The sequence below is a fragment of the Ochlerotatus camptorhynchus genome, unplaced genomic scaffold (genome assembly GCF_037179485.1).
Source record: "Ochlerotatus camptorhynchus isolate MF236.1 unplaced genomic scaffold, CSIRO-AGI_Acam_v1.1 ptg000267l, whole genome shotgun sequence".
In the NCBI taxonomy this organism is placed as follows: domain Eukaryota; kingdom Metazoa; phylum Arthropoda; class Insecta; order Diptera; family Culicidae; genus Ochlerotatus; species Ochlerotatus camptorhynchus.
This window is the reverse complement of record NW_027040757.1, coordinates 2,242,087-2,251,949: the sequence shown is the minus strand read 5'-3', so window position 1 is coordinate 2,251,949 and position 9,863 is coordinate 2,242,087. Positions and strand designations below refer to the sequence as shown.

The window sequence follows — 9,863 nt, the reverse complement described above, 5'->3', positions numbered from 1 at the left end:
TTATGTTTGGTCGAGTGATGAAGGACAAACTTCCAGTTTTTCCGGGTGGCTACAGCAAGATTTCAGAGGAAGTGAGGGATAGGGACAGGGAGCAGAAACATAAAAGTGCTGAATACTGTGATCGCCGTCGCCGAGCGAAGCCGCGACACCTGAGAGCAGGGGATACGGTTGTCGTCAAACGGATGATCAGGGATAACAAACTCGCGTCGAATTTCGGTCCAGAAGAATTTACAGTTGTAGAACTAAAAGGGTCAGATGTAACGCTGAGCTCGAAACATTCAAATCGAGTTATTCATAGGAACATTGCCCATTTGAAACTGTTAGAATCAAACGATGACGATACAGAAGAGTCTTCGAAGGGAACCGTTTCAGGAGATGGATCAGAACAGGCCGCGCTTTCAACAGAAGAAGTAACTTCGACAGTAGATGTTCGACCCCGTCGTGAAATCAAGAAACCAGTCCACTTGAACGATTATAAAGTGAACAGAGTGAATAACTTTGGAGAAAAGGATGAGTTGTAGAGTATTACTAGCCTCCGGGCTAAATAAGCTCAGCTTCAGGGAACAGAGAGTTAGAAACACGATGAGCTGTAGGGGGTTCTGTCATGAATAAAGGGATTCTTGTGTATACGGCGTATGAGTAAACACGTTGTTTTATTTTGGTAGCGCTCTACATCACAGAAATCTGCACTAAATCGTCAAGATTTGTTTATGTGCTGCTCCAAACCTGGTGTCCGGAACGCTAATTTCATTCTGCTTGCCGTAGTAATCCCTATATAAACTTTAAGCCAAAAGCGCCAACTCGTGTTACATCCGAATGAGCTGAAATTTTCAGAGAGTGGCTTATTACCCGATGGTTTGCTCGTTGAAAACAATGATAAACAAAAATTCCATATAAATGTGGGTCAGTCTACTGTTCCCTTAGCAATGAAGTACACTGAACTTTTCTCCAGTATCTTCCAAATAACTCTCTCCAAATCTTCCAGGCCAACCTTCAAAGTAATGTTGTAGATTACGGAACTCTTAGGAGAAATTACCCACGGCCCATACAAATTTTAAAAATTTGGTATGGACAGTTCTCTACGCAGGGGGAAGGTGGTCGCGAATCCCAAAAAACTGTCTACGTAGTTAATGAACAGCCCCTTAGTACTCTAAGTTTACTCCTACTCCTCCTTGAGTCTCCCCTTTCCGATAACGTCTCTGGTCACCCCAGTTGATGCAGGACACCGAGTTGGCAATTATCGCCAGCAGTAGCACATCGCTCAGGAGGGGATTTTCATTCGCTGGCACATTAGCGCCCCACTCCAACCGGCTTCGTCGTCATTGTTCGTCAGATAGCTGTGCTCAGTGCTTGCCTGATAATGAGATTAATTTTCTTAAATGTGTACAATCGTGATCCGGTGAAAGTCTCCGACTGCTCAAGTGCCATTGTCTTTCTTATAATCTTCATTTGTTTTGATTAGTGGAAGCCGATTAAACTCTAGAGTCAAAGATTCTGCTGGAACCATATTTGTCGGTCATAGCATTTGTTAAAAATTCCAATGCTGTCAGTAGAGTATCAATTTAACTTTTTTTTTTTTTTAATTCCACTCTTCATCGACGTCGACCATGACTCTGCCATGGCAGCGATGCCGGAGACAAAATAGAATTATTAGAATACCATCTACTTCAATCTGCATACATCTCATATTCCGTCACACTCGGTTCGGAGTGAAGTCCCTAGCCACTCGACCCGGGACAATCTTTTTTGCATTTTGCTCGTGTTCCGGAACGATTTTCCTATAATGTTGCTGCTGCTGCTGAACAATACGTCGCGATAAAGCGACAAAAGGATGCCACCAGCGTCGTTCATATTCCCATGATGTGCACTCTAGTTGTAGCTAGGAGGAATTGAATCCGATGGCTGAGCAGGAATTTCGCCGAAAATGTGAAACACATTTTTCAACAGGGCGAAGCATGTTCAAGGGTGGATATTTCCCATATTCCGATACAGGGCGTAGACCAACGAGCCAAAGCAAGTTTAGTCAGAGCATAACGAAAGGGAAAGTCTCCTATCGATGTCGTCATCGTCGTACATAGTTATGGGATTTTTTTATGGGAAAAGACATGAACCTCCCCGGAGAATGAGGTGGAAGGTGGACTAATAATCTATTTATGTGGATGTTCAAACATTTCATAATATCCATCCATACATCGATCGGTATGAATATGAAACGAGCTATTACATATTTTATTGGAGCGCTTTTTTGACTGGGATCATTTTCTTTTATCTAAGAGATGAAACGAATCGATGAATGCTGTGTTCGGTTGTGATGAGGAATAAAGTTTTTATGCCAAAATTGAGACAGAGAGCAGTGACTTTGATATCAAATTTAGTGGGGTTAAATGGTAGACAGACTGTGTCGTTCGATCGAAGCGCGGGAGTCGAACGGATGAAAAAGCTTTTGCTTTAATTGGGGTTGCTTTGGGGGTTCATTGGAATACTCTCATTAGTTTGATTGATTGCCATTAGAGGCATCCGAATTTAGCTTAGAAAAATAATGGTCACTAGTCAGTTGATTGATAACCGATATTCTGTGCTCAAAATATTTGTATGGTTACCCTAAACAGTGGTTCTAAAAGGTGAGTCCAATATTAATTGATCTCTGTCTTAGCTCATTTAATTTATGGTCAAATGATCAAATTTTCCTAATTAGAGAGATCAATGTAGACTGTATTTTCACTGTCACAGCTTTTCGCTCGTTTCAGCAAAAATTCCTGTGTAACGGCTTTGATGAATGACAAACAAATAATCAAGAAAGGACCCTCTAGTGTAGAGCTACCTATACTCCGTCCAAGTGTTCTACACGATACTCCTTTAAGCTGGGTTTAGACAGGGCAAGTCAATTGATCAAGTCAGTTGAATTCAACTGACTTGAATGCGAATTGAACGTGTAAACCATGCCATTCAACTGACTTGATCAACTCACTTGACTTGAACGAAAGTTGAGCCAGTCTCAACTTTTTCGTTCAAGTCAAGCAAAAAGGGAAAAAAGGAAAATGGCCGCTTCTGAAAATCTGCGTGCACATCATCAAAGGTTAAACGAATTGGTGGTATTCTTTAGTGAACTTGTACGATTGGTCAACATCGAAGTCAACATGTCGAGGTGGTCCGAAGAAAAGTCGCTAATATTTGTCCAATACTATGGAAACTATGGTTGTCTATGGGACACCAGCAGTGAACAGTACAGGAATCGTGATGCACGGAACCGGGCGATACAGTCATTGATACGGGACATGGCCGGGTCCGGCATAAATATGACAGATACGGAAATAAAAACAAGAATAAAGGCCATACGAACAACGTATACTGCAGAGAAAAGAAAAATAAATAAATCAAAAAAATCCGGCGCATCTACTGATGATGTCTACGAGCCAACATGCTGTTGGTTCGAGGAAGCAGATCGATTCTTACGAAGGGTAACTGATGTTCGTCCGGTCTTTGAAAACTTGGTAAGTTTATAGCCGCCAATATAATGCAACGATCAAGTTACGGTCATAGAAGGAGCAATTTGTCTAATCGTAATAATTTTCAGGATCAGCCGTCGGATCTGAATTCCCAGTCGTTTCGTGAAAACCGGGAAACAACGTCGAGCCAACTTCAGGTACCATTGAAAATAAATTGTTCTGGAACAAATTTTATTACTACTTATCGCATATTTAGGATTCACCGGATTCACCCGAGTTGCCAACCACTCAATTTGACTACGATCTGAACAACGATGAAAGCCTGACCCAAGAGGGCCCAAGCAGGATTTCGAGAACCGGTAAAAAACGTCGGACCAATGCTACATTATCAGCAGTTGATAAACTCGAGCAAATATGCCAATCTGCACGAACTGGGCTCGCAGAAGATGAATTCGATATTTTTGGGAGCCATGTAGCGGCTAACTTAAGAAAATTAAGTGTAGTCAAGGCTCTTGACTGCCAAGCCGAAATCAACAGTATTCTGACCTATGCTCGAAAATCAGAACTCACTGCGTTCAACAACCCCGACGTTAACGTAACGACTGACAATAAAACTTTGTACAGGTCATGTTCGTTTACACCAGAAAGATTTGGAGAGATAGAGTTTGAAACAACAGGATTGGAATATACCAGCATAAATACGCTTCCGGCGGAGACGCTGACAGCAACCAGTGCTCCCGAAGTTACAAAGTCATCCGCATGTTCTACACCGGTTCAAAATGAAAATTCGGCCATAAACGGAGAAAATCTCCAGGTATATACGTCTTCAACCAACCTCCAACCCGAAAAGCAGCCACTTTGTGCCACACAGGCACATCCTGAGTCATATCCGGTCGCCATTAGGAAAGTTGGTGGTGCTGATCCATGGAATCAACTAGTTTGGCATGAGGGAAATTTGAATTCCGCGCAAGATCTGCTTTCGTTAGCTATTCAATCTATTATGGATTGAACGCATAAAACAAGTAAGTATATTCAAAAAAATAATTGAGGGAGTTTCCATTAAGTATGTCACGCGAAAATCACCACCTGCACCATTATTGTACCACGCATACTACTACTCCTCTGCTCCTAAGACCGTGACCTACTTAATGGATCGCCCCGTAAGTTGAAACATTAACAAATATTTTTGCAGGTTCTCCTTCCGACGGTTATTCAAACAACAAAACTATAAGAGTGATTGGTAGTCGGATTTAATATTTCTTGGAGAGGATCGCACATTTCTTCGTTATAACTTCGATGTATTCTTCTTTTTTATTTGCTATTTTGCGCATTTACCTATCTAACTAAAAACAGTTCTGAATAAAACAAATTGATAACACTTCATCTTTGTGCACTTTTGGATTTATTTCTTAAAATCGCCCTTTTGGACCACTGTGAGGCGGAAGTAATGCACGGCTTGTAGTACTTGTAAACCACACCTGCATTCAGCCTTCCCTATGCTGGTGCGGATGGACAAGCCCTCCCGTCGGTTGCAGCAGGCCCATGGCGGTTTTCAACAGGGTGAAAACCGCCATGCCGGCACCCATCTCGTCAACCTGGTGTGGGATAGCAGATAGTGAATTCATTTGAAAGACTAGTGACTTTGGTCATAATATAAATTAAAATACAGATTCTCTAGTCGAGATTAGCCACTTATATTTTCTTCTCCACTGCAAATCTGGTCTTAAATAAGTGGAAAACTTTAACTTTTCTCTGAATCTAATCACACTTTATGTAGAACAAAAGTTTTCCCAACATCTTGATCTAGGACTGCACGCTGGCAGCGCGATTGGCGTTGAATCAAAATCTTGGTTCCGGCATTGTGTTTTTGCGTTCGGGTCTTGTTGAAATATTCGTAGTTTCCCTTGTAAGTGTTGATCCGCTGCGAATACATATACAGCATATCCTAAGGAACCGTATCGAAGAAGTTCCGGTCGTGGAACATGTGGGAATTGCATGTTGATTTCCGACAGTTCGTGGCTCAGTGGATCCGGCATAGATCTGTGCGTTCAGTTCCTTTTCCTTTCGCAACGATTCTGACCGAACCAATGTGTCATCACCAAATCCTGCTCGACGTGCAGAATCGTAATGTGGCTTGGAATCTGCTATCAAATGAATCGGAGCACCCAGAATCTTGGCCGGCCCTCCATCACCACCTCCGCCAACGGCATAAGCACTGCACAGTTTCACATCGTGTAGAATTGCCCCGATTGTTTCGTAAACTTCCGTCTACAAAAAAAAAACGTTACGTGTTTAATCTTAAGACCCCCAATAAATACACCAATAACACTACTCACCTTACACGACACACGTCTAGCAGTTCCCTCTCGATCGAAGGGAATTGCTGCTTCCGGACTTTCGTACAGACAGCCATCAAACTCACGGCAAAACGATTCCGAACCAATGCGCGGTATGGTTCACTTTTAGAACAGGAACCGACACGGATAGTACGGTGAAATTGACGGAGAAATGGTTACAACCCGGGACGGGACATGACAATCGAGCTTCTCACTCTTCTTAATGTTTTTGAAGAATGCCCTTCGGAAAGTTGCGCGTGGTGTTTGAAGGAGTAGACCAATGATGCCAGGAATGTAAAATATTTTTCTATTTTAAATTTGGATTTTATCCGGAGTTTCTTCCGCAGTCTAGTAGCTTGAACATCATTTTTACTCAACACAATAAAAATAACCATAAACAAACAACAATACCCATCGCTTAAAACACGCAGTGCACTCAATTTTTCAACTCTCCTTTCGCAAATATAAACAAATAACAACGCCATTGACGTCAACATTGATTCCGGCATCACTGCCAGCCAGATTGATGCGATCCCTCTATCCTTTTTATTCCACGATTGCTACTGTCAAATCGACCAATCAGAAACTGGCTCGGATTTGACAGAAAATTGGCTCGAAATCGCTACCCGATTGTCAAGTCCCGTCCCAGGTTACAACCAACGCCGGATAATTCCGACGTTTTTTTTTCTGTTTTCTGCTGACCGATGATAGGAGGGCAGTGGAAAAGCATCAGCAAATGAATAGAAGAGTGAGACAACTAGGAGCAGGCAGGGTTGCAAGAATTTTAAGTGATAGAGTAATCAACGATGAGCTTTGAAAAGGTCGCATCTGATATTGTTAACAAGGATTCAATCTATGTTATTCAATAATATTTGAAACTCAATCACCATCACTGAAACTAACTTTTTATATAGGAAAAATACATAAAGATTGTTAACTGATCCTATGAAATCGTCGTTCTTTGATCTAATCTGAGTGAATGGAACTCAATGTGAGGTACTTATTTATTTATTTTTAGTCTGGATTTTATTCTTACACCAACTAATTATTGATTTCGTTGTTGATTATAAAATAATCATTTACTGCCATCATTTAACAGCATTTAACTGCCATGGGACGGCACCTTTAGTTAAAAAATATTCTGCATAGTTTTCTCGGATAGCAGATGCTTGACGGGTGTGATTATTGCTGCCTTGTCTTTCGAGATGTTCCATTGCCATTGGTGTTTGCCTCCAGGCACCGGGTATAATATGACCTGTATCTATGTTCTCTACATCTATCATGCCGGTTGTGGTATAAGTTGACGGAGATGTTTTCCTCAACCAATTATGTAATGCTGTTGTTGCTTTCACAACGCAAGTAACTTTGTCTGGACTCAGAGGATTCGGTTTCTCATAAATCCTGAATTTGGATACTAGTAATCCAAACGCATTTTCAGAGACCCGCCTTGCTCTGCTGAGACGGTAGTTGAAAATTCTTTCTTTTAAAGTCATATTTTTCCGAGAGTATGGCTTCATCATGTACGGTTTCAATGGAAAGGCGTCATCGCCAACAATGAGTGTTCCCGCAGGATTCCCCAATCGGTTTTCTTCCAAGTAGCGTAGAAGTGAGCTCTCCTGGAACAACCCACCGTCTGAAATCCTCCCTTGTGCACCAGCGTCGATGTATATGAACCGATAATCGGCATCTACTAAAGCAAGTAAGATTATGCTGTACGATCCTTTATAATTGTAGTAGTCTGATCCACTTTCCGGAGGATTTCGTATAAGAACGTGCTTGCCATCTATAGCACCAAAACACCCCGGGAAATTCCATTTGGTTGAAAATGCTTGAACAATCGGCATCCATTGCGTTTGTGAAGAGGGAACCTGAAGATGGGTACAAAATTTGTTAGTAATATATATTTATATATATTATTATTAATGTCTTACGAAAATGTTACGTTTATTTAAAATAGATCAATTTAGATGGTCAAGTTTTGAACCAACCACAGCTTGCTTTTGGCGCTACTGTATATGGATAACAAATATAAAATACTGTGGTAGCCACTGCAAATTTCTGTAAAAAGCTCAGCATTTTGATTGATCAATAATAATAATAATAACAATAATCATTCCGTACCAACTCTGTAAACCACACTTTGTATCGATTTTTTCTTGGCAAAGGAATCGCGTATTCGCCCTTATGCATGTTCACTGTCGAATTTAGACATAATGTGGACCAACAGGTCTGTGCCATAAAAAGGGAGGAAATTTCTAGATAAACATTTCAAATGGTGCTATCTGCATTGATCGATTCTCTTAATCGACTTTCTCTTTGGTAAATAATTCAGCTGCAAAACCTTTCCCTTTTGTATTTGACGTTTTGAATGCTAGATAAGAACAACCTTCGTGAAACTATGTTGGAAAATTAGCGCGAAATCTGTTTGCTTAGCAGTGGTTATCAAAAGAGAAAGTCGATGAAGAGAATCGCTCAAAGCAAATAGGACCATTTGAAATGTTCATCGAGATTTAGACATCATTTTGTGGGCAATGTTTTTTTTTATGAAAGACAAATGTAAACATTGCCCCCAAAAAAATCCTTCAGGTGGTGACGTCACCTTACAAGAGATAATTAATTTTGTAAGTGAATTTTTTATTGGTTGGTGGTATACATAACTTTTAATCGGAATAAAAAAAAGTATATGTAGTTTATGTTTCAGCCGGGAGTTGGTGTTTACTGCTAGCTCACAAACCGTGGGTACCTAATTATATAAAACGGGTCAAGAAAACGGCCAATTCGACCGCACGAGGGTTGTTTAAATCTGCTACTGGACGGAACGGCTTGGTTTATTCACTTCAAGAAAGAAAATGGTAAGTTCGACAGTGAGCATTCATAAGGGCGTATACGCGATGATCGATTCTCTTAATCGATTTTCTCTTTTGTTAATAACTCGCTAGATTTAACGTTTGTCGGTGCGTTTGCTGTTGCTTTTGATAGCCAATGCAACCTGTTACAACTCTACATTGAATAAATTCTACAAAATTGTTTCGCTTAGCTGTAGCAATGCAAAGAGAAAATCGATGAAGAGAATCGATCATCGCGTATAGGCCCTTATGCATGCTCACTGTCGAGTTGCTCAGCAAGTTGGATGTGAAAGTAAGTCGGGATTACGTGTGGACCAAGCGAGGAACATGTATTACAGCATACACTGCACCAAGTAAATTACATTTTAACACAAAAATCGGGAATGGGTATAATAATAAAGTCCAGGATTAACTTACCTTAATGAAATTTTTCAAGGATTCGTAAATAGCTTCCAAGGTTTCTACCAGAAATGTAGAGGTTGTACATTTTGGTACTCTATATAAAAATTCCAGACTCTTGAAGGAGTCTCCGGTTGCAAGATACCTCAAGGTAATCATGAGCTTTATATGAACCGGTATAGCCGAGCGCATCAATGTGTCCTTTTTCATAATTTTTGGTCCAACTTTCGTCAATAGTTCTTCAAATTGCACAGCATTCATCCTCAAAAAATTTCTGAAATTGTATGGGTCTTCTAATCTTAGCTCATTTGCTAAATTATCAGAGGCTCCTTGAACGGCTCGTCGTTTAATCCAATCTTTTATCCACAAGCGTTTACGTTTTCGACTATTTTTTAAGTTTTCCGCCAATTCCGCAACCACAACTAGCACATTCTCAAGTACAGCCTTTTTTGCCAGTAATTTCGCCATGTTTAGAGATTTTGAACTTTTGAACCACAAATTTATTTCAACAGCCTAAGAACTTGACTCCAACTCAACTAAATTCAACTCGCTTCAATTCAAGTGAGTTTATCAACTGACTTGCCTCGTCTAAACAAACAGATTCAATCGGATTGAATTCAAGTGACTTGAATCAAGTGAGTTGATCAATTGACTTGCCCTGTCTAAACCCAGCTTTAAGCATAGTACACAGATCGAAGCGAAACGAAATTTGAAGCAAGAGAAAAATCCTGAAATTTCGCTAGCGAAAAAGGATGTGAGAAAATGGTTGTGGAACGTTTTCTAATTTCCTCTTTTCGCAGTTCACAGTTCACGTGAAACGAAATCGATCAGTTTAC

General features: G+C 40.5%; 1 protein-coding gene across 1 annotated transcript; it reads right to left on the bottom strand.

Annotated features, from left to right (window-relative positions):
• Nucleotides 1–4,930: 4,930 nt before the first annotated feature.
• On the bottom strand, nt 4,931–9,288 carry LOC135705470 (uncharacterized). Its single transcript, XM_065227218.1, has 5 exons — nt 9,046–9,288; nt 6,952–7,650; nt 5,783–5,863; nt 5,457–5,714; nt 4,931–5,041 (listed from the first exon to the last, which is right to left on the bottom strand). Exons 1-5 carry the CDS (start codon nt 9,286–9,288, stop codon nt 4,931–4,933), a joined length of 1,392 nt encoding a protein of 463 aa, XP_065083290.1.
• Nucleotides 9,289–9,863: the final 575 nt, after the last annotated feature.

Excerpts from the sequence above, each read along its gene's own strand:
- LOC135705470 (XM_065227218.1), bottom strand. The coding sequence starts at position 9,288 with ATGAATGCTGTGCAATTTGAAGAACTATTGACGAAAGTTGGACCAAAA. Across the intron at positions 7,651-9,045 it reads CCTTGAAAAATTTCATTAAG|GTTCCCTCTTCACAAACGCA; the intron begins GTAAGTTAATCC and ends ACCCATCTTCAG. Across the intron at positions 5,042-5,456 it reads GATCCACTGAGCCACGAACT|GTTGACGAGATGGGTGCCGG; the intron begins GTCGGAAATCAA and ends ATCCCACACCAG.